Source organism: Panthera tigris, chromosome B3 (assembly GCF_018350195.1).
Source record: "Panthera tigris isolate Pti1 chromosome B3, P.tigris_Pti1_mat1.1, whole genome shotgun sequence".
In the NCBI taxonomy this organism is placed as follows: Eukaryota; Metazoa; Chordata; class Mammalia; order Carnivora; family Felidae; genus Panthera; species Panthera tigris.
Window position 1 is genome coordinate 42,246,287 of NC_056665.1, and position 24,803 is coordinate 42,271,089.

Genomic DNA, 24,803 nt, shown 5'->3' on the forward strand with positions numbered 1-24,803 from the left:
CCAGCTGCTGGGACCAGGAAGAGGAGATGAAATAAAATATGGTTTGCAGCTGTTGCTTTCAGCCTTTTCCATCTGCACCTCCCCTCGAGGGGCTCTGGGGTGAGGGAATACAGAATTGTGACAGATTATGCTGACCCTTGAGGAGCTCACTCTGGACAGGAGAGGAAATCACAGTCAACAAGCAAACAACGTAGAGTGGGCATTCCGTCAGAAGATCATGATTAGGGGGAAGGGGATAGAAGAAACGCAGAAAATGCTGAAACCCAGCACCAGAGACCACTGTCAAGGATAAAATTGCTTCAGGGCCTGCCCACAAAATGCACAGCAGCTGGAGAAAGTTAAAATCAAGAAGCACTCAGCTCAGAGCTACTCACGTTGGTTCTTCTATGAAGTCCTGCCTTAGACCCACAGCAGTAGAGCCTCCAGGTTAGGAGAGGCGCCTTCTTCCTCCCTGTATCTCCCAATCTCAGCCCACCCTACACCTGGCCTTTCCAACCTTCGGCTACACAGACCAGCATCCTTTCATCTCCAGAAGCAAACAGGCCGGGCAGGCCCCAGTAAAGACCGGTCTCTCATGCACAGACACACACAGGGACTGTAGCTGCACTTCTGTAGAAACTTCTCTCCAGGTGGTCCTCATTAGGTTGATTTTGTTTTGAGGATGTCTTGGGCTTGCATAACTTAGAGGCAGGAGAAAGTCCGCATTCTACCAAGAAGGGGCAGGATTCATTAACAAGCCCCACCTCTCCTCTTTCTGGCGCATCTCAACCATGACTGTGGCCTCAGCCCTAGCAGCTGGTTGTGGTCAAGCCTGCTCTTCTTCTGACTCTTCCCACTGGTGTGGCGATTGGCTGATTCTCACATCACCTGTGCTTTACATGGGAGATTCAGAAAGGTGTGAGGGGATCCAAGAGGGTTAAGCTTTTGGCATGCATTGGCTCTAGGCCCCTGATTTGGATGTGGCCTAAACCTGTGATCCAACTGTGCTCACGAAAATTCTACCTTGGCTTGGTTCCAAAGTGCTGGCTTATATGCTCTGCTCTGTTATCAGCACACATATTTCTTTTAGGGGCATAGAAGAAAGGGATGGTTGTTCAAAAGCAAAACAGTGTTAAAGATCCTGTTCACTGGCCATTTTTCTCTAGCAGCTGGCAATCTATCTCGACTTAATTCATGATCCTGAGAGGCTCCGAATGCCCCTCTGTGATGTTTTTACAGTTAAGGGGAGAAGAGGGTCAGTCCCCAGGTATCTCACCTCAAGGCTCTGGTTGTGGCCACAGGGAAAATTCAAGACAAATTTATAAATGAGATAGGTTTCCACAGTAATTTCTTGGAATAAAACAAGATCCTTTGCAGTTCATGGGAAATGCCTTATCCTTGCTCATGGGGTTTTGATTAGCAGATCAAGATAAAATGCAAAAGGAGCCAATGAAAGAGGAAGCCTGTAGACATTTATAGCTTCCGTTCATGGAAATCTCATTTTTTTTATATTATCTCATTTAAACTTCATAAAATGTCACAATTTTACAGGTAAGCCAACAGGCGTAGAGTTGGAAGGTAAAGTAATTTACCTAAGGTAAAACTAAGTGGCAAAACCAGAATCCAAATCTAGGTCTTTCTTTTCAAAGCATATGTTCTTAGCCACTGAGAATACTGCCACATAAAGCTGTTCCCTATGGACTCATTATATGGCTTATGGACATTCTCTACATCAGAGTCAGCAAACTCAGCCAGTGCTAACACCCGCTTTTTGCCTGCTTTTTTATGACCTAAGAGTTAAGAGTGAATTTTCCATTTTTAAGCAGTTGAAAAAAAATCACAAGAGGAACAATACTATATGACATGTAAAAATTATACGAAATTCAAATTTCAGAGCCCATAAGTAAAGCTTTACAGGCATCTAACCAAGTTCATTCACTTAGGTATTGTCTATGGCTGCTTTCAGGCCACATGGGCACAGATGAATAGTATGGCCTGCAAAGCCTAAGATGAACTATTTGGCCCTTTATTGGAAAACTTCAACTCTTGTTCTACATCATGGATGCTAAAAGCCCGTTAGAAGTTGAAAGATTCAGGAGCCAGGGATAAGGAAGATGTGGACAGAGTTAAGGGGCTGGGATAATCTAAAATTTATCAAATATCCTTACTTTCCAGGCGCTGCACTCTACAAGCCATGAACACAAGTTTTCAGATGAAAGAAACTGAGGCTGAGGGGGCTTATGGAGGGCTCTCAAAGTCATACGAGTTTCTGGTGTTTCCCACATAGATGTATGCTGCTTTCCTGGATTCCAGGCCAATCTTCCTGACTCCCAACACCTAGGCACTTTCTTTTATAACAACAAAATATAATGCTCTGAATATTAGGACATGTTTACGGATATGGACGAAAACATGATAGAAGCACCTGTAAACATATCTAGCCACTCTGAGAATATCTATGATTAATCTTAAGGTTATGATTGTGTTCACTATCAATATTAAGATGTTTCATAAGTTGTAATTTCATTGACTTATTTACATTTCTAATAGCCTATATAAATAAGGATTGAGAAGCTGTTCACTCATTTTTAACTTCCTAAATTATGCCAATGCAACTCTTTCATAATTAACAGCATGTTTAGGTTGGGGTTCTAAAGAAATCTGTTATGTTATTTATACTTTTAAAAAACTTACCATCCCTTAGCCATACAATGTGTGTGCGTGTGTGCATGTATGCATGCGCTATTCTATGTGGGACCTCTTTTCATCCTATGTCTTAAATGATTGTGCTTATCTATACACACGCACATATGAATTCATTACATTGACATACGTTTGTACGTTTACTTGACCAACTTACTGATTTTAAAAATAACTCTAAAAGTTAAAATCACTGTGTATATTGTTATAACATGTACACAAACATGTAGGCTGAAATTATGCTAAGTGAATAGTTGATTTAATAATATTAACTGTTCTAGGGGCGCCTGGGTGGCTTAGGCAGTTAAGCATCTGACTTTGGCTCAGGTCATGATCTCTTGGTTTGTGAGTTTGAGCCCTGCTTCAGGCTCAGTGCTGACAGCTCAGAGCCTGGAGCCTGCTTTGGATTTTGTGTCTCCCTCTCTCTGTCCCTCCCATGCTCGTGCTCTGTCTCTGTCTCTCAATAGTAAATAAATGTTTAAAAAAATAATAATAACTGTTCTAATCCATGAACCTGGGACATCTTCCCATTTATTTGTGTCATTTTCAAATTTCTTTTACCAGCGCCTTAAAGTTTTCAGTGTATATATCGTTGACTTTCTTGACTAAATTTATTCCTAAGTAATTTATTGTTTCTGATGCTATTGTAAATGGGACTGTTTTCTGTATTTCTTTTGTAGCTATTTCACTGTATATGAGGCCATCTGATTTGACCTATTGATCTGATTAAGGTTCATAATTCATAATATGAAATTACTCCTCAGCTGTACTAATTTTAAAATAGGGCAAACTGAGGTCATGCAAACTATTTATTAGGATCAATTTTAGGGGCACCTGTGTGACTCAGCTGGTTAAGCATCTGACCCTTGGTTTTGGCTCACGTCATGATCTCACAGTGTGTGAGATCAAGCCCCGCATCCAGCTCTATGCTGACAGAGTGTGGAGCCTACTTGGGATTCCCTATCTTTCTCTCTCTCTCTGTTCCTACCTTGCTCAGGCTTGCTCACTTTCTCAAAATAAATAAACATTTATAAAAAGAAATATTATGAAAACATTTTAAAATGTGTACAAATAGGACCACTGGGCAAAAAATTAAAGTGGGCAGGTTGCTCACTTTGATCAAGTCACAAAATTAAAACTAAAGAAAACCAAAATTTGAATACCTAACATGCATATGAAAACTGATCCTGGCCTTTCTTCAAAGGGATGTTAATTTAAAAAAAAATAACAAAGACAAGAAAGGAAGAAGGAGAAGAGAGAGAGAGGAAGGCAATTTCCGTTATTTTCTTATTTTGCCTTAAAAGCTTTTGTAAAAGAAGTTTTTCTTTGTGTAAATCTGCAAGACCTTGCAATAACAAGATCTGTGCTCAGTCTCTAATTATTCTACTACCATAAGCGTATTTTTCTCAGGCCCTAAATTATCCTTGGGGAACATTTTATTTTTTCTGGAACTGCTGCTCAAGTGCCCTTCCTAATTATTACGTGTAGTTTGCTGTGTGCTACGTATTTTCCTAAATTTCCTGAGCTACATGCACATCACTGGAACTGACTGTATCAAGTGTGATGGTATTAATGGAAAACGATACGAACACAAGAGGTGAATTTTACACATAAAGGACTACAGAAAAACTCAAGAACATGGAAACCGACGCCAAAGCATCAGACATGCTGAGAACCTGTTTAACCTCTTAGGTACTGGGACTCAGCTGTCATCTACTGTTCTTCAGAATCATCCATGAAAAGCAGCTTTTTCTTCTATAACAAGAAGACCTTGCCATATGTTCATGGTGATGATGTAAGAGCTAGGGTGATGAGAGCAGGTGACTACAGTCCCAACGGGCTCACCTCAGCCAAGCAGCAGAGTGCAAAGGCAGGGAATAAGGTCTTTGAAATCAGAGATACCTTGATTCAAGTCCTGCCTCCTTCAGGTATTAGCCTTGGGCCCCAGCTAACTCATTTGACCTTTCGGGGCCTCTTTTTCTCATTTGTAAAAAGAAAGTTACAGTAGTTCTTCCAGGGGGCTGCTGACAGGTTTGAGTAAGATATCCTTGGCATGTAACTGTTTACTCTATGTTCCTGTTGCTGTCTTGTGGGATGGAGTCATTTTTACCGACAAGGTACCAGCCCCATTCAAAACTTCATGGATAGTTACAAACTCACACTAAATATAAAAAATTCAGCTTCTAAATTGTTTTCCTGAAAAACACAGTGATTCACCTATGCATTCATCATTTGCAAAGGCTCTGGCATTTTTGGGTGTAAAACCGAGAGCTGTTCAGTTTAAGGAACTCCTCAGCATGAAGCAGATCACTTTCTTTTCAGTGTAACATCTTAGTTTCTTCTCAGCCCAAATGAGGCAGCTTCCTCCAGTGGGCAGTTGAGTCAAGAAAAGCATCTCTATCCCCAAACATCCTAGAGGACAGTATAACTTTCTTCTTCTCCAGTTCTCTTGAGCTGTGGGGAGAGCAACCTCCTTAAATCACCCTGACTCTGGCCTTGGGACTTCTGTCCCTGAAAGCAGCTGCAGCTCAGTGGGTAATACTCCCCTCTGTGTAAAGCAACATGAGAAACCCCACCACAGGGTGGAGTTTTCTCCAGGGCCAAGGGCAAAAGGCAGGAAGCCAAGAATCGCAGCAAAACAAGTGGAAATCAATGAAACCTATTCGTGAGATGACTAAAATAGAGTATGTGAGGTCAGGATGGACAAAGGGGGAAAGAAGCTAATGAGAGTACTTTCCAGTTCACCCAGGAACACACCCATCAAGGGCCTTAGTCTTGAATTTCAAAGACCCACCTTTTTCCTTCTAGTAGGAAGGCAAACAATTCCCATGAAAAGAGATCTGACGGCCACAAAAAATCGCCCAGCTCAGGTCAATTATACAAAGTAAGTGCTGCATTCACCACATCAATTTGGTATGCAGTGATCAACAGCCCGCACATAGTCCAGGGCATTCTTGGTAATCTTAAAGTCAAACACTTCCAGAGAAGAGTGTTCACAAGCAGACATAAACGTGCTCCTTCGGTGACGTTGTACCATCAACAGTGTGCCAAGGCAAGACACAAGTGCCCGGAGGCCTGTGGGCGGCCAGGCTCCCTCACCAGCCTTAGAGCTCACATACTTCATGTCTGTCCCATGGCTAAACTGGTCACCACTGGCCAGATGCTTCATCCGCAAATACTAGGGGTCTAAGGACAACAAACCCAGCTTGATAGCAGATACTTTAATAGCGGAGGTGGTAGATGCAAACCCCCTCTGCACCCTGCCCACTTACCTTCACCAGGAAAAAGGACACACCGTACGTCCGGAGGGATCGGGCGAGTTTCACATACTTGACCTTGGCTTCTATTTCGCTCATCTCTCCACAGTTCTTATGCTCCTACAAGTGACAGCAGCAAGGATCAGTTATTGGAGTTCTGCCAGCAGGTGGACTTGGGAGAGGTGGTTAAGATATATGGCACATACAGTTGCTGGGAATGATCAGTCATCAAGTTTTGTGTTGCAGACCTCTCCGTGACCCATGTACCGGCTGACCAAGGACCGGAGCACAGAGAAAGCTCAAATGCAGGGCTTGTTAACTAGAACTGGACCCCAGACTCCCTAGAGATGTTGTAACTATACACAGCAGTTCCCACAGTGCAACATGGCAGACCAGGGTCCCTGAGTGTCATCAACTTCTTGGAGAACTCCATATCCCAATAGGTTCAGAAGCAATGCTTTCAATGAGAGCTACAACAATGTTCTCCAGGAGAGGTATAATTCTAACATGCATGCAAAATATGCAGTTTCCCAAAGACCCAGATATATAAATACCTGCATATTAGAGGGCTTGGAAACAAGACAGGGTAAAAAATACGTTTTATACACAGGAAATTTCTATTTCAACTTATATTTACATTTCAGTACCAAAAGCGACTGATATTCTGGATTCACTGGTGTGATTGTTGCATGGCAAAGCTGATAATAGGGCTTTTTTTTTTTTTTTTATTGTTGGCCTAGAACATACAACTCTCTTTTAGGGGGAAAAAAACAGATTTTAAAAAGATACAAATTTTCAAATTCCAAGCTTCAAAGGACAAGTATCAGGACAAAGAAGCTACTTGTAGCTTCTTCCTCAGTGCATTTTAATAGCAAATCACCTTGTTTCCATGCTACCAAGATAATGCCTTTAAAATTAAATGTATGCACATTTTTCTCAGAAGGACTAAGTAACCTTTAGCAAGAAGGTACGGATTAAGATAATAAATCTGCCCAGAGTAGAACTGTCAGCTTCTTTACTCTTGAGCCACTAATCATTTATGATATAAGTAGAGTACATGCACGGGGTACGAAACTATTAGGTGCAGAGGCCCCTCTCATACTAATAGATGAGATAGGGAGTGAGAGGAATAATAAAGTTCTGTATATTTCTAATACCTGAAATATTCTCTTTTCAGCTCCTCTCTGCTTGATGTATTCTTTGGGCAGGAATTCCTTTAGACTGAGAGAGAATACAGAAAAAAAAAAAAAAAAGTAAGGCATTTGTTCTACGATGTGAAGCAAAGAAAACAAACTTTTTGTACAACTCAGTTCACTAACTCTCCCAGTATTTGATGGTACAAATTAAGAATGGACTATCACATCCCACAATGCACTTCAATAGGACACAAATATAAAACCAGTCTGATATAAAGAACAAACTAACATTAAGAAGAAAGAAATTCCAGGGGCACCTGGGTGGCTCAGTCAGTTAAGCATCAGACTTCGGCTCAGGTCATGATCTCACGGTTCATGGGTTCGAGCCCTGCGATGGGCTCTGTGCTGACAGCTCAGAGCCTGAAGCCTGCTTCAGATTCTGTGTCTCCCTCTCTCTCTGTTTCTCCCCCACTCACTTTCTGTCTCTCTCTCTCTCAAAAATAAATAAACATTAAAAAAATTTAAATAAAAAAAAAGAAGAAAGAAATTCCATGATACATCATGAAATGACAAAGCAAAGGGTACAAGAGTGCCTTTGTGATAAAGGAAAGAAAGCATTTTTAATTTTATATCGTTAACGTGTATTTTTAAAACAATACAAGGATACACCTAGTACTAACTAAAATGATTCTCTATGGAAACAAGGGAAAAACGGCACAAAGGGAACAAGGATGGAAAAAAAAACCTCTGGATATTCCTTGTTTTACAGTTATCACTTTAGAACCACCTAGAATCACAAAGCGGAGGGAAAAAATTCAACACCTAAAAATCCAAAGGAAACTGAAAAAAATCAACCTAGCAGTTTATCAAGTTGACAGTCTAACTACAGGGAGAAAAATGACTTTAAATAACATTGGAAAAAAGTCTTTTAAGTATACATCCCTCGTGAGATAGGTCTTAAAGTTAAAATGAACTACAGAAGATATACCAAATATTGATAGCTTTATTTTAAAACTACTACCCTTTCTCTGCTAAACACACAAATACACCACACACTACAAAATTAGGTTATACTGCATGATATATAATTAAGATAAAGTAAATGGTAATTACGTTAGTTGTAAGAAACCAAACTTGTTAGCAGATTAAAATAAAGCAAAAAAAACAAAAAACAAAAAACAAAAAACAAAAAAGCTAACTGAAAAATCTTGCAATCTTTCATTCAAATTGGAAATACTGGTCTGAATATCTGATTCAGTCTTTTTTCTGAAAAACATTTTTTAGTATGTCCACAGAGGGAGCTAAGGGCAAGGTGGCAATGAGTACCCCCCAAGGCCTCAACCAGGTGGCCTCCAAATACCATTTCTTGCTAAAAGGAATCAAGAATCCCTGGAGAAGTGACTGATTCTAACTCTGGGGTAGGAAATATATCAAATGTTCTTGGGGCTTCTTAGGCCTGAGATCGAAGAAGCTATCAAAAGGACACTGGACTGACATCAAGGGGTAACCACTGGCCAATAAGAGGATGATTTGTAAAACCTTCTACAAAAGAAGAGAGATGATGAATCCACCATGGAGCTTCAACAATTTTAATTCACGGCCATTCCTGACTTCGCCTATTCCCTCCCCAGGATTATTTTCAAGCAAATACCACACATCATATAGCTAATTTCATGTTATGGGGCAATCAGAATGTCATAAAAATTGATGACCACAATGGGTAAAAACAAAGATCTATGAAATCCCATAAAGATCCTTTAAAATAATCAGTGGTCACCTTAATAGGTGGCTAGGGCATCAACTCTTACTGAAAACTGCTTTAGGGCAAGAAACAAAGCTAACCAATAGAGAAGAAGAAAAGGAGTCCAAAGTCATCATTTTATAGCTTCTAATGAAATAAGCAATAGATCAAAACAAGGCTGAGTGGCTGCTAAAATCAGTAAGTGACAAGTTAATGGAGAACTTTATAGTAGATGGTTCAGTCTGATTCAAACCCACTTAATCGATTTTGTTATCAATCAAAGTAGGATAACCAGACAGCACATGTCTCCTAACTGATGTAACAGGAAATATACAGCCCCACCCAGGAAGTATTCTTGGCAATAAAGAGTAAGTAAAAATATAATTTAACCTGAATTTAATTAAGATGTTAAATCTAAATATTGGTTTACAAAAAGAGAGAAGAACATGGTAAGTGATACCACCAGGGTACAATAAGCCCAAGTCTAAGTTAGGCAATTCTATAAAAAGAACCCAGGTTCCTCACAAATAAACAGCTTGGTGGTAGATATGAAAAAGAGGACATAGTAACCGATTAAAAGAGTTTCAAAAAACATATTTAACACAAAGCTACGGTAATAAAAACAGTGGAGTACTGACCTAAGAATAGACAGGTCAATGGAATAGAATCAAGAGTCGAGAAATTAACCTTTACCTTTATAGCTGGTTAGGTTACCGCAAAGGAGTCGTTTTTCACTGGGAACAGAATCGTCTTTTTAACAAATGGTGTTGAGACAACTGGATATCCATAAGTGAAACTATGAAGTTGACCCTCTACTTCACACCAAACACAAAAAGTAACCCCAAATGGATCAGAGACCCACATCTAAGCTAAAACTGTAAAACTCCTAGAATATAGGGATAAAACAGAATGTAGGAATAAAACCTTATGACCCTGAGTTAGACCAAGACTTAAGATACAGTAACAAAAGCATATTCAGTAAAAGTATGACTACATCAAAATAAAAAATTCCTAAGTCCAAGTGATACCATCAAGAAAGTGAGGAAGTATCCCATAAAATGGGAGACAACATTGCAAATTAAGTACCTGATAAAGGACTTATATCCTGAATACGTAAGAAATCTTACAACCTAACAATGAAAAGACAACCCAATCAAAAAATGGGAAGGGGATCCGTAAAAACATTTTTCTGAAGATACGCAATTGGCCAAAGGCACATGAAATATACCTAATATCAGTAGCCACCAGGGACATTAAAAGAAAATTACAGTATGATACCACATATCCACTAAGAGGGCTACAATAACAAAAAGGACAATAAATGTTGGCAACGATATGGAGAAATTGGAATCATGCATTGCTGGTGGGAATGTGAAATTGTGCAGCTGCTGTGGAAAACAACTTGGTAGTCTCTCAAAGTATTAGACAGCAATTCTAACCCTAGGAATGTATCCAGGAAAAATGCAAACATGTTCCCACAAACATCTGTATATGAACGTTCCTAGTATTTGTTATAGCCGAAAGGTAGAAGCAACTCAAATGTCCATCAACTGATGAAGGGATAAACAAAATGTGGTTGATCCATATGATGTAACATTATTCAGCAATAAAAAGCAATTAAGTGTGATACAAGAGCCAACATGGAAACACTGTGCTAAGTGGAAGAAGTCCATTACAAGAGACCACATATGATGTGGTATCATGTATAGGAAATTTCTGGAATAGGCAAATCTATAGATAGGATCAGTGCTTGCAGAGGCTGGCGGTGGGGATGGGGATTTGAGGAGTGGCTGTGAATAGACAAATGGTTTCTATCAGGAGGGACAAGTGTTCTAAAATTAGATTGGGTGATGGTTGCACAATCTTGTGAATACACTAAAAACACCATACATTATAAATGGGCAAATTATATGGTATGTAAACTGCATCTCCATAAAGCTTTTTTTAAAAAAAAAAAATAGAAAACACAAAAACCCATATCAACCAAATAGAATTTGTAGGCTGTGTCTGAATCCTGATATGAAGTAAAATGTTATTTGTGAGGCACTGGAGGGAAATTTAACAGTGTCAGGGTATTAGATGATATTATGGGATTATTTTTTTAAGTTTGTTTTTAGAGAGTAGAGAGCACATGTGTGCAAGCGGGGGAAGGGCAGAGAGAGAGAGGGAGACAGAGAATCCTAAGCAGGCTCTGTGTTGTCAGCACAGAGCCCAATGAAGGGCTCCATCCCGTGAACCATGAGATCATGACCTGAGCTGAAATCAAGAGTGGAGGCTTAACTGAGCCACCCCAGACATCCCAGAATTATTTTTAAATGTGTTAGGTGTTAGGATAGATTTCTGGTTGTATGTGTTTAAATTTTTTTTTTTTTTTTTTTTGCCAGAAAAACATACTGAAGTACTTAGAGATGAAATAATACACTGCCTGGAATTTGCTCTAAAATACTCCAGCAAGGGGGGGGGCACCTGGGTGGCTCAGTCAGCTAAGCCTCTGACTCTTGATTTCTGCCCAGGTCATGATCTCATGGTTCATGAGTTCAAGCCCTGCATCGGGCTCTCTGCTGTCAGCTCACAGTCCACTTTGGATCCTCTGTCCCTCTCTCTCTGCCCCTCCCCTGCTTGTGCACCTGCTCTCTGTCTCAGAAGTAAACAAACGTTTTAAAACAATACTCCAGCAAAAACATAGAGGGGAGGTACGGTGAGGCCAGATTCTGACTACACTAACACTTGAATAATGAAGCCTGGTCAATCTGCAAACCATTTCCATTGGCAAAAGTTTTAAGTACATTTTCTGGAATTTCAGGGATCTAGTGGCAGAGCAGTCTGGATTTCTTCAGAGCCCAAGTCAGTCAGCAGGGGCAGGGTCTAAGAACATCTAAGCAGCAGCACCTTGGACGTTATGACTATCATTAAGCAACTTCATGGACAAAAATGTGATTGAGAACTGGAATGCACCAAGATCGATCGATCTCTCTCTCTCTCTCTCTCTCTCTCTCTCTCTCTCTCTCTCACACACACACACACACACACACACACACACACACACACACACACACACACACAAAAGAATGAGTTACAGAGAAGTCAAGTAACTTAGCTGAGGTCACAGGACTGGTTAGGACTGGGAGCTTCTGACTTCCCAGAGCAAGAGCGGATCTACCCAACAACACAGTTTTCCTCAGAAGCACGCTGACAATAACAGTGAAAAACCATCACGAGCGGACCACTGGACAGCAGCTGTTGTGCTACCAGCAAAGGGAGGCTTGGCTATGGTAACCCAAAGCAACCCAAAAGGGACCCGAGCCAACGCCTCACAACAATGGCTTTTACTAGAAGAATGCCAGATGGCAGTGTCCAGTGGCCAGGCAGGGGTAGAACACGTCAGGCATTAATGTCAGCAAAGTTCTGTGTGGCAACAAGATGCCTCTGTTCGAACTCTGCAAACTGACATTCCCATCCTTCAGTCGGTACAGAAAACAACTTCCAGAAGCTTGCACTACAGGTTCAGCCTTGATGTCACAGGAGTTGACTTGGGAGTTTATTGTAAGGTATTTGAAAATATGAAGTGTGTATGTGCCCATGTGTGGCATGTGTTTTTCTCCAGTAAATCAGCAAAGTTCACAGTGTCAGAGTGAAGCTAGGGGGAGCAGGGAGCCTGTCACCCCTGCCTGCCAGCCAGCAATGCAGCAGTTCCAGCCCAGTTGCTGTTGTGACTACCAAACCCGAGCTTGGAAAGCTCCTAAGCATCTGGGACATGCATGCAAGTGAAATCTGTCAGCCTTCTTTGAGAAAATGGGTCAGACTGTCAAACCTGACTGGACATTTTTCTCTTAATTAAGCAGGCTCTGGCCAAGCAAAGTCCCTCCTACTGCGTCCTTCAATATTCCCTTCTTAAAAGGGTAGCAGTCTCCTCCTCCAAACCTCCTTACCCCGAGCCTTTTAAAGAACACCTTTTTCTGGGTGCACTTATCCTTCATTTCGCTAGGATGGCTGGCTAATTTGAGCTCTTCTTCTTACACCCCAAGATCAATGGGAAATTGAAAGTCTGTAGCCAGTGGCCAACTCAGCTGTGTTTGTTGTCCACCCTTGCTGCTGCCCATGCATCACATGATAATGTAATAAGCCAGCACCGCCCAGAAACTGCTAACCTGGTACAAAAAGAAAGCTACTGAATGCTTAAGAAAGGTAAACATTTTTAAAAAGTTACTAGATGTGAGACAACTGTAAAATACTGAAAAGAGGAAACCACAAAAATCTAAAAATAGCTCATCTTCGGACTGCTTCAGGATTGTCTTTCAATTCTCTCCTAGGTGACGGGGTTCATCCAAAGAAAACAACAAAAGAACCCTAACCAAGGGGATCCGCAACAAGAAAAAACTTTGGTCTTTCATCAAAAGACGAGCAAGTGAACGCAGAAGTTGCAAGTTTAATTTTAGGGTTTCAGAGATGTAGATATCCTGTATTCTGTACTTTAAATGTCTTTTTGAATTACCAACAGTCTAAAACTATGTTGATAGAGGATTTCTGTTAATAGCTCCTGTTTATTAAAGTCAAACACTGTTTCAGGTGCCTTACATATATTAGTAGATTAATTAAATTCTGACAAAAGCCCTTGGAAGAAAATATCCTATTTTGTACATGAAAAATGAGGTTCAGTGATGCTATATTGTCCTTAACCACAACCAATAACTTAAGCCTCTTCTATGGTCTCCAGACACCACACTCCTAGCCACTCAACACTCTGATCCTTCCAAGTTATCCTTTAATCGACAAATCTACCACGTGATCAGTATTTCAGAACCTTGACACAAAGAAGAAAACACGAGAAACACCAAGTCATGTAATGATGAAACTTACCATAGCAGTAGCAATTTTGAGAAATGTCCAGAAGCCACTGAACAAGGGGAATTCAATCAACACATTTGGGGGAGCAGGGTCTAGACTCAAATCTAGATATTCACTTTTTTTAATATAAAATTAAAGCTGCTTCTTCAAGAAATTCCAAAAGAGGGATCTTAAAGATATTCTATGGGCTGGCAAGACGTATACAAGTATATGAGTCAGCTTTGATTTTGAGAAATGTGGACCTGCTTCTCACTGGTCCCAGAGCTGCCCCAAGTGCATGAGCACAGCCAAGTCACCATTCTCTAAGCTGGTGCGATCATCTGCAAAGTAGATAGATTCCTTCCTAGGAGTGTTATTTCTCAGAAAGGAACACACAAAGCAGTCAGGTGTTTACCCAGCAAAGGGTGGAGACTTAGAGGGGAGGGAAAGCAGAAGGGTATAAGCAGGGGGGCAGTGTCACCCACAGGACACTGTAACACCCAGGTTTACTAAGTGCAACCTTTACGGTAAATCACCACATGGCCAGCAACAACATTTCAAATTTGATAGCACCTAAAGTTCTCAAAGCCTGGTCCCAGGACCATCAGCGTCAGCACTATCTGGAAATGGCTCAGAAGGGACAAATTTCAGGATTCATCCTGGACCTGATGAATGAGGGGCTCTGGAAGCAAAGCCCTGCACTATGAGTTTTAACGAGCCCTCCACACAATTGTGATGTATGCTGAATTTGGAGAACCACTAACACTGTGGGCTGAAAGCTCAAGTGATGGAATCAGAGACACTAGAATTTGAAGCCAGAGTCAAAGACGAATATATCCGTGCAATTGAGAGTACTGGTTAAATCCTGGCTAACTGTGGTGATGACAGGGGAGGAAGGAAACATCTTTTGAGCTGGGAAACACTTAAAGTGGTAAGAAGTGTAGAGTGGAGATGGCATGGAAGCAGCTCGGGAAAGGGTTTGAGGACCTAACCTCAGCCACACAGCAGTTCCAAGCTCCCGAACCAATCGCTATGCCCTTTTGTCTAAGGACTGGAACCTGTTCGGGCGCTCAGAGGCAACTTGGGGCAGACAGCAACTGGTTTGAAAGTCCTGGAGTCTGAAAGTAGTTAGGGAGGTAGGCACCAGCTTTAGGAGGCTGCTGCTAAAGGGGAACATGAAGGCACCACTGGACAGTCATGGCCTTCTCAAAGCAATAGGAGAGTCCTAGGCTGTCAGGCACATAATGACAGAGGCAAACACTAAAGAAACTACGGGCTGGTAATGGTAAGGAACAGGAGGTAAGACATAACGGATGAAAAACACAAGCTGAGGGGCCCCTGGGTGGCTCAGTGGGTTAAGCATCCGACTCTGGCTCAGGTCATGATCTCACGGTTCATGAGTTCAAGCCCCACATTGGGCTCTGTGCTGACAGCTCAGAGCCTGGAGGCCTGCTTCAGTTTCTGTGTCTCTCCCTTTCTCTGCCCCTCCCCCACTCGTGCTCTGTCTCTGTCTCTCAAAAATAAATGTTAAAAAAAAATTAAAAAAAAAACACAAGCTGAAATGCCTCCTTCACCGTTAGTTTGAAAACACAATCCACAGCCAAATTATTCCAAAGACCAAGTCCAAAGAAGGAATAGGAGTTTGAACAAACGCCAAGAGAAAAATTGACTCGAGGCCTCCTACTGTGTCAAAAGCTTTGCTTGTTGACAAGAGAATTATGTTGAGTTTGTGGTGAAAAACTTCCAAGTCCACTCTGATTTCTTCAACAGAGATTCAGAGCCTGAGTTGCTTTGTTTTCTCAATAGAACACATCCAAGGCACATGCCCACAAGACAAAGGGCTATGGTCCTCAAGGCTGAGAGGGGTCCTCACTTGTTACCCACCTTCCCGTGCCCAACCACTGGCTATCTCCCCCTGCAGCACAAGCACCGTGGAACCTTGTGTGAACTCCAAGGCCTGTTAATTTTGCCTTCGCCAGATGTTATATGTTCAACCTCAGTGAATCCAAGCTTTTGTCACCTCACAGACTATTTGCGTTTTTCTTTTTTAAAGAACTGTTAATTGCAGAAACATTGGGAATATACCAATCATGTGGTCATATTTGCTTTCTGTCTGCTACCTGTTTTTAAAGAGAAATTATAGATTTATCTGAAGTCCTATACCATCCTTCTTTCTCTCCCTAACTATATTCACTTCCTTATAGTTCCCATGCATATTTGATTATGTTTCTTCACCTCCTTGTATCTATAAACAACATATTGTTTCTCTTTGCGTGTATTTTTTAATTCAACAGGTTCATTTTCTGAAATGTCTTGTTTCCTCTGTAAAGCACTTCAATGTTTTCATACATTTAAATTTGTGCCCCATCTAATGGACACGAAATGCTATACCCTTATTGATTTTGCATTAGGTTTACTTACGAGACTGAATATTTTTCCCTATCTTTATAAGTCAGTCGAGTTTCCTCTTTTCTCAAGTACCTATTGCTATCCAGGGTGGTCATTTCCTTAGTTTTTTCTTTTCTTAATGATTTCTGGATATTAATGTGTTGTTTGTAGTGTGCTTTGCAAATATGCAAATTTCCTCTTCCACACTGTGGAGCTTCACTCTTATTTTGGTAATAGGTTTCGCCCAATATTTTAATTTCAATAAATATAGGTTTATCAACCTGTAGAACTCTTATCACCCAGCATCAGTAACAGAGTATTTTGATTACTATAGCTTTGTAAGAAATTGGGTATTTATGTGAGTCCTTCAATTAGCCTTCGTCATTCTTCAGGCTTGACTGGTGCATGTTACTTTTTGATGGTTATATTGACAAATACATATAATCTTATAAGTTTTTTTTTTTTACTCACATATGATTAACTTACAATATCCTATTAGTTTCAGATGTACATCATAGTGATTCAGTATTTTTACAAATTACAAAGTGAACCCCACTGTAAGACCATCTGTCACCATATAAAATTATTACAATATTATTGACCATATTCCCTATACTATGTTTTACATCCCATGACCTATTTACTTGATAACTGAAAGCCTGTATCTCAATCTCCTTCACCAATCCAATTCAACAATTCCACTTCTGGGTATTTAATGGAAGAAAACAAAAATACCAATTCAATGAGATGTAGGCATCCCTATGTTCACTGCAGCTTTATAATAGCCAAGATATGGAAGTGATCCAAGTGTCCATCGATGGATGAATGGATCAAGAAGATGTGGTGTATATGTACACAATGGAATATTATTCAACCAAACACAAAAAAGAATGCAATCTTACCATTTGCAACAACATGGATAGATCTAGAAGATATTATCACTAAGTCAGAGAAAGACAAATATGATTTCACTTACAAATGGAATCTAAACAACGAATGCACACACAAGACAAACTCACAGATACAGGAAACAAACTGTGGATTACCAGAGATGGGAGGGGTTGGAGGGTAGGCAAAACAGGTAGGAAGGGGTTAAGAGGTTCATATACATTTTAAAATTAGGTTTTCTCATTACTTGGTATGTGGGATTTGGATTAAAATTGAACTGTATTTTATAGATGAAAATGAATTACTATTATGACATTTAGTTTTCCTGTACATTAATCTAACAAACCACTCCATTTATTCAGATCTTGACTTAGCTCTTCAATGAACTTTTATCTTTTATCATTTTATTGGTTAGATCTTGGAGCTTTTTAGATACCTCTATTCATAGGTAAATCATACTTTTTGTTCTAAAAGTTGTTTTTTGTTTTTTGGGGTTTTTTTTTGTTTTTGAGAGAGAGAGAGAGAGAGAGAGAGAGAGAGAGAGAGAGAGAGAGAGAGGTCAAGTGGGAAAGGGGAAGAGGGAGAGGGAGAGGGAGAGGCAGGGAGAGAACCTCAAGATGTCTTCACACTCACTGTGGAGTCAGAGGCAGGGCTCAATCCCATGACTGTGCGACCATGTCCCAAACCAAAATCAAGAGTCATACACTCAAATGACCGAGCTACTCAAGCATCCCAAAGGTCTCTCCTTTTAAAAATTACATTTTCTTTTTGTTATGTATGGGAATACTATTTGCCATATATAAATAAATAGTATTTTGTTTTCCAGCCCTGCAGGTGAGTATGACTACTATTGTTTGGACCTAGGTGGTGATGAGCCATTATATGTTTATCTTTTTTCTAGGAACCCTGATAATATTAACTCTAAGAAGTTTCTCTGCAGACCAAGTGGATTATATATGCAGATAATTCCATCACCTGCCCAGAGTGACAGTTCCATTTTTTTAGTCTTGCGTTTTCATCTTTTTCTCTTATTTTGTATTTTACTTATTATCTGCCCCTCTGCACTAGAATGTAGGTTCCATGAGGGCAGAAATGTTTGTGTTTTTTACATGGCTCTATCTCCAGTGCCTAGAAGGCATGCCATAAATTGCTGAATAAATGTTCCATTCCTACAAGAAACTAGTCATAACTGGCAGTTACATCAAAATACATGTCACGTTGCACTCTATTTGATTCTGCTAGTTCCAAATTAAGGTGAGAAGGTTTTTAAAATTTTCTTTCTTTCTGTTCCCTAAAATAGCCTGATCCTAGATTAGAGCAGAAATTAATGCTATCGAAACCAAAAAAACATTACAACAGATCAATGAAACCAGAAGCTGGTTCTTTGAAAGAATTAACAAAATTGATAAACCACTAGCCACTTTGATCAAAAAGAAAAAGGAAAGGACCCAAATAAATAAAATCAAAAACGAAAGAGGGGAGATCACAACCAACCCAGCAGTAATAAAAATAATAAGAGAATATTATGAGCAATTATATGCCAATAAAATGGGCAATCTGGAAGAAATGGACCAATTCCTAGAAACATATACACTATGAAGAAAAAGAAACAGGAAGAAAAAGAAAATTTGAACAGACCCATAACCAATAAAGAAATCGAATTAGTAATCAAAACTCTCCCAAAAAACAAGAGTAGAGGGCCAGATGGCTTTCCAGGCGATTTCCACTAAACATGTAAGGAAGAATTAACACTTATTCTCTTGAAGCTGTTCCAAAAAATAGAAATGGAAGGAAACCTTCCAAACTCTTCCTATGAAGCCAGCATTACCTTGATTCTAAAACCAGACAGAGACCCCACTAAAAAGGAGGTAAATAGACCAATTTCCCTGATGAACATGGATGCAAAAATCCTCAACAAGATATTGGCCAACCGGATCCAACAATACATTAAAAAAATTATTCACCACAACCAAGTGGGATTTATACCTGGGATGCAGGGCTGGTTCAATATCCGCAAAACAATCAATGTGATTCATCACATTAATGAAAGAAAGGACAAGAACTATATGATCCTCTCAATAGATGCAGAGAAAGCATTTGACAAAAGACCGGGTCCGTGCTTGATAAAAACCCTCAAGAAACTAGGGATAGAAGAAGCATATTTCAAGATCATAAAAACCATATATGAAACACCCAACGTTAATATCATCATCAATGGGGAAAAACTGAGAGCTTTCCCCCTACCGTCAGGAACAAGACAGGGATGTCCACTCTCGCCAGTGTTATTCAACATAATATTGGAAGTCTTAGCCTCAGTAATCAGACAACACAAAGGAATAAAAGGCATCCAAATCGGCCAGGAGGAGGTCAAACTTTCACTCTTCGCAGATGACATGATAATCTCTATGGAAAACCCAAAAGATTCCACCAACAAACTGCTAGAACTGATCCATGAATTCAGCAAAGTTGCAGGATATAAAATCAATGCACAGAAATTGGTTACATTCCTATACACCAACAATTAAGCAACAGAAAGATAAATAAAGGAATCTATCCCATTTACAATTGCACCAAAAACCATAAAGTACCTACGAACAAATCTAACCAAAGACGTGAAAAATCTATACACTGAAAACTATAGAAACCTTATGAAAGAAATTGACACAAAAAAATGGAAAAAGATTCCATGCTTCTGGATAGGAAGAATATTGTTAAAATGTCTATACTAACCAAAGCAATCTACATATTCAGTACAATCCCTAACAAAATAACACCAGCATTCTTCACAGAGCTAGAACAAACAATCCTAAAATTTGTATGGAACCAGAAAAGACCCTGAATAGCGAAAGCAATCTTGAAAAAGAAAACCAAAGAGGAGGCATCACAATCCTGGACCTCAAGCTGTACTATAAAGCTGTACTCATCCAGACAGTATGGTACTGGCGTAAAAACAGACATTTAGATCAGTGGAACAGAATAGACAACCCGGAAATGGACCCACAAACATATGGCCAACTAATCTGTGACAAAGCAGGAAAGAATATCCAATAGAATGAAGACAGTGTCTTCAGCAAGTTGTGCTGGGAAAACTGGGCTGCGACATGCAGAAGAATGAACCTGGACCACTTTCTTACACCATACACAAAAATAAACTCAAAATGGATGAAAGACCTCAATGTAAGCAGGAAGCCATCAAAATCCTTGAGGAGAAAGCAGGCAAAAACCTCTTTGATCTTGGCCACAGCAACTTCTCACTCAGCACGTCTACGGAGGCAAGGGAAACAAAGGCAAACATGAACTACTGGGACCTCAACAAAATAAAAAGCTTCTGCACAGCAAAGGAAACAATCAGCAAAACTGAAAGGCAACTGACAGAATGGGAGAAGATATTTGCAAACATCATATCAGATAAAGGGTTAGTATCCAAAATCTATAAAGAACTTATCAAACGCAACACCCAAAAAACAAATAATTCAGTGAAGGAATGGGGAAAAGACATGAATAGACACTTCTCCAAAGAAGACCTCCAGATGGCCAACTGACATACGAAAAAATGCTCCACATCACTCACCATCAGGGAAATACAAATCAAAACTACAATGAGATACCACCTAACACCTGTCAGAATGGTTAACATTAACAACTCAGGCAACAATAGATGTTGGCGAGGATGCGGAGAAAGAGGATATCTTTTGCATTGTTGGTGGGAATGCAAGCTGGTGCAGACACTCTGGAAAACAGTATGGAGGTTCCTCAAAAAAAAAAATAGAACTACCCTACAACCTGGCAACTGCACTACTGGGTATTCATCCAAGGGATACAGATATGCTGTTTTGAAGGGGCACATGCATCCCAATTTATAGCAGCACTATTAACAATAGCCAAAGTATGGAAAGAGCCCAAACATCCATCGATGGATGAATGGATAAAGATGTGATATGTATGTATGTATGTATGTATGTACACACACACACACACACACACACACACACACAATGGAGTATTACTAAGCTATCAAAAAGACTGAAATCTTGCCATTTGCAACTACGTGGATGGAACTAGAGGGTATTATGCTAAGTGAAATTAGTCCGAGAAAGACAAATATCATATGACTTCACTCATATGAGGACTTTAAGACACACAACAGATGAACATAAGAGAAGGGAAACAAAATTAATATAAAATAGCCTTGATCCTAGTTTTCATTTTGTTGTTTTGTGTGGTTTATTTTCAACTGATAAGGCAATTTCTTTCAAGTTTAGTGATCTACTCAGATTTTCTCAGCATCCTTTTTGTGTCTATTTTCAATTTATTTTTTAGTTTTTTGGCTTCAAGCTTTCATTTCATTCTCTTAGGATTTTTAAAACGAGTTTATCTGAAGTTCTGCCTCATTTTCATTACCAATAATTTTTTTTTTGCCTTTTTATACTTTTCTTTTTTCTTGATCAAACTTACCAGAGATTAACATATTAATTTTTCCAAAGCAGCAGCTTTGGGTTGTGTTGATTCTATGATTTCTATTCCATTACTTTCTCTTGACTAAAATCTTTTATTCTCATCTTGTTTTACTTTTCACTCTCTGAGTAAAGCACACTAAATTGTTCCACTAAAAATGTATATCTGAAATTCTCCTTGTAATACTGTCTTTTTCCTTTAATTATTTTAAACTAATGTCAGGTGCACACAGGTTTCACAGCTTATCATCCTGGTGAATTGGTCCTTCTATCTTTATAATGGCCTTCTCTGTCTCTACTTCAGTTTTTTTGGTCTTAAGTCCTATTTTGTGTGACATTAAATACAGCTTCTCTAGCTTTAACTAGTTTCCAAGGGCATTATTTTCTATATGCCTTTAACCTTTCTTCTGTCCTTAAAATGTGTGTCTTTTAGAAATAGTACAGAGCTATATAATATGAGAGCCTCTATTAATAGTTTGATTTATTTTTTCTTGCTAGGATGTCCAATATTTAGAAGTATTTCCCTTAATTTGTACATCTTATATACCATAGGGTGTGTTTCCATAATCCATCTGGCTCAACTACTCTTGCATTGGTCAAGTTGTTTGTATCTCCTCTCCGCTCTTCCTCCTTGGCACTGGTTTGGAAGTTATTCCATCTACTCCTATTCTTTGAAGCTGCGAATCTTTCCCCAACATTTGATTATGAAAAATCTCCAACACAGAAAATGTTGAAAGAATTATACAGTGAACACTCTATACCCATCACCTGGAATTGTCCTCAGTTTTATCACCCACACTTGATTCAAGGTCTAAAGTTTATCAGTGCATCTTACCTTCTTTGATAACAGTAAGATCCATAGGAGGCTTTGACTCTGATCACTTTTTCGAGTTTTCCACCATGTTTTTAAGGGACCTGCAGTTCGTCATTATTACACTGGTTTTGGTGTTACTGCTGTTTTGAGCTAATTGTTCTTTACATTTGCCTTGTATTCTGCTAAATTCTTTCATCAACATTGCTTCTGGCACCATACCTTTGCCACCTTTCTTGAAATAATTCACAGCAGTCTCTATAGCCTGCACTGCAACTTCTGAAATCCTAAATAGACCACACTGCATTCAAAACATAGTTAAAATCAGAGCCAAGTTTCACCTCTCCATAGTAACAATTTCATGTTGATTTGCCAAGGAGACTATAGCCTCAAAAACAGCAAGGAATTAGCATATATTTTCCTATCTGCCCTATACCCAGCACAATAGAACACACATCCTAAGTCGTCCTATACCTGGCACAATAGAACACACATATGAAGTCCTCATGGAGTGAAAGAATACCAGATGGCATGCTGTCTGCAAGCATTTTCTTACCACAGAAGAGCATCAAGTATGCATATGATTATTGGATTGTGCTGGGTCTATTTCACGCTCTGATAAAATATCCCTTTCTGGGGCTCTTTGCAGAGGACCTGAAGCAAAGGGTCATGGAGATAAAGCACATCAGACTCGATCTGGGACAAGTGGCTGTTTTCTGGATTCTAGCTCTCCATGGCTCTGTGTCTTATTTCTGTCTCTGTCTCTCTTGCATCTATTTTCCCCATACGCGGAGCAGACAGGAGCCATTTAATAATCCTTAAATCTCTGAAAACTGAAAATCTTCCAGAGTCTCCGATTTCCGTTGTTCTAAATAAATACCTTCACCAAGCTGGTACTGAGTCCAGAAGCCATTAAAGGATCTGAAGAAAGGTGTGGCAGACCTCACAGAAAGGTCCAGAGCAGGCAGACTTTGAGCAAAAGTGCTGTACAAATTTTTTAAACAGTGAAAGAAATATACTCACTAATGTACCTTATTGAGAAGCTATGTGGCTGATATTGTGGCCTGGCTGGATCTTTAACCTGGCTCTGTGACATGTCTAACCTCTTCACCTTTTTTTTTTTTTTCAACTCTGAATTCGTTCAAGCGCATAGTACATAGGAGAACCAGGTGGGAAAAAACAAAGGCTGGCAAAAATGGCCCAGCCAGTCACCAGGGACAGCTCAGACTTATTATCCCTGAAAACATTCTGAATTTCCAACACACAGTCAGGGAAATGTGACCCCATTGTTTTGTTTTAATTAAAAGGAGACGAATATCCTCAGGAAGTTTTACCTGAACAGTATATGCAATAATGTATACAATTAAACATCTACATAAAATGAAAATGCCTCACTATCTAGACTAGATTTGGTCTAATTAAAAAGTAAATCAAATTCATAAGGAAAAATAATTGCCACTAGGCATAATAAGCTTGTTTTAATTTGGAATCTGAGTAAGGATACACATACCACTACAGGCATGAGCTTCTTACTATAATCTCAGAAAAACGAAACAGACTGAATACGATTGCTTAACCTTCGTTACCACAGAGTAAGACAAGGGGCATCTTTTACTGGAGTCTAAGTATGAGGTTTTCCAGAGGCCTCCAAACTGCAGGAGACACTGTAAGAGCAATACCAATGCTCTGATACCATTTGGAATCCCAACACAAGTAAGGTATCTGGGGTGTCACAGAACAGAGAAAGGCAAAACTTCCCGTGGTTCCTGCAGGAAGGAAGCAGACCGACTGGGTAGTAACGGGCCCTTGGGAACACTCAGCCATATGACTTGTTTGGAAAATACAAAACAAAGTCAGTGACACGACATGTGTAGGGCCATTCTCAGACTCAAGGTCACTCAAGGCCTATATTGTAGGCCAAAGAAGCACATTGGATAGGTTCCTTGGGGTTCATTAACATAAGGGGAGAGGGTGTTTTATTTTGTTTTGTTTTGGATAACAACTCAGTTTAGCACAAACACTATGTTGTCCAAGCACCTCTGTCACCTCTGTCAAAGAAGTCAGGTTTTCTTCTTACTCTAGGACATATGCTGGTCCCAGTTACTTCCCACCAAAGTTAAAGTGGGATCAAGGGCCAAGTTGGCATTTATGTTATCCTTTCTCCTCAATGTACTTGAACACAATGCAGTTGATGCCCTACTCAACACATCTCATTTTGGCATATCCTACAGACAAGTGACGTCTGCCCCCAGCTGGCATTCAGCTCAGGTCCCACTACCAAAGCCTCTACAAGCTGCATTCTAGATGACAGCAGGATATTGATGTCAAGACACTCTGGATATTGGGGAAGGGGTTGCTCAGCCAAATGTTTCAACTGTGCTAAGAGGAAGCAGAAGAGGTGGGAGGGGGGGGAAATAGGTAAAGAAATATTACCAGAGGAAGAAATACACAAAACCCTTGGAGAAGCTGATCAAAACACAGGGCAAGATCACTTCTAACTAAAGCAGCCTAAGTATGGCTGGGTCTGTCCTGTTGGGCATTTCTAGGAAATTCAACCCTAAGGCCCATGTTCTGTGGGGCCATAATGTATCTGTAAAGGTGCTTTCTCTTAAATCCTCAAGTACT

General features: G+C 39.8%; 1 protein-coding gene across 3 annotated transcripts in view; it reads right to left on the bottom strand.

The window, feature by feature from the left end:
- The window catches only part of TLN2 (talin 2), a 436,539-nt gene that overhangs the window by 163,942 nt on the left and 247,794 nt on the right, over positions 1-24,803 (bottom strand). For all 3 annotated transcript variants that reach the window (XM_042988722.1, XM_042988723.1, XM_042988724.1), the window contains 2 exons: positions 7,094-7,157; positions 5,952-6,056 (listed from right to left, as the gene is read on the bottom strand). In XM_042988722.1, coding sequence (XP_042844656.1) covers positions 5,952-6,056; positions 7,094-7,157 — 169 coding nt within the window. The remainder of the gene's footprint in view (positions 1-5,951; positions 6,057-7,093; positions 7,158-24,803) is intronic.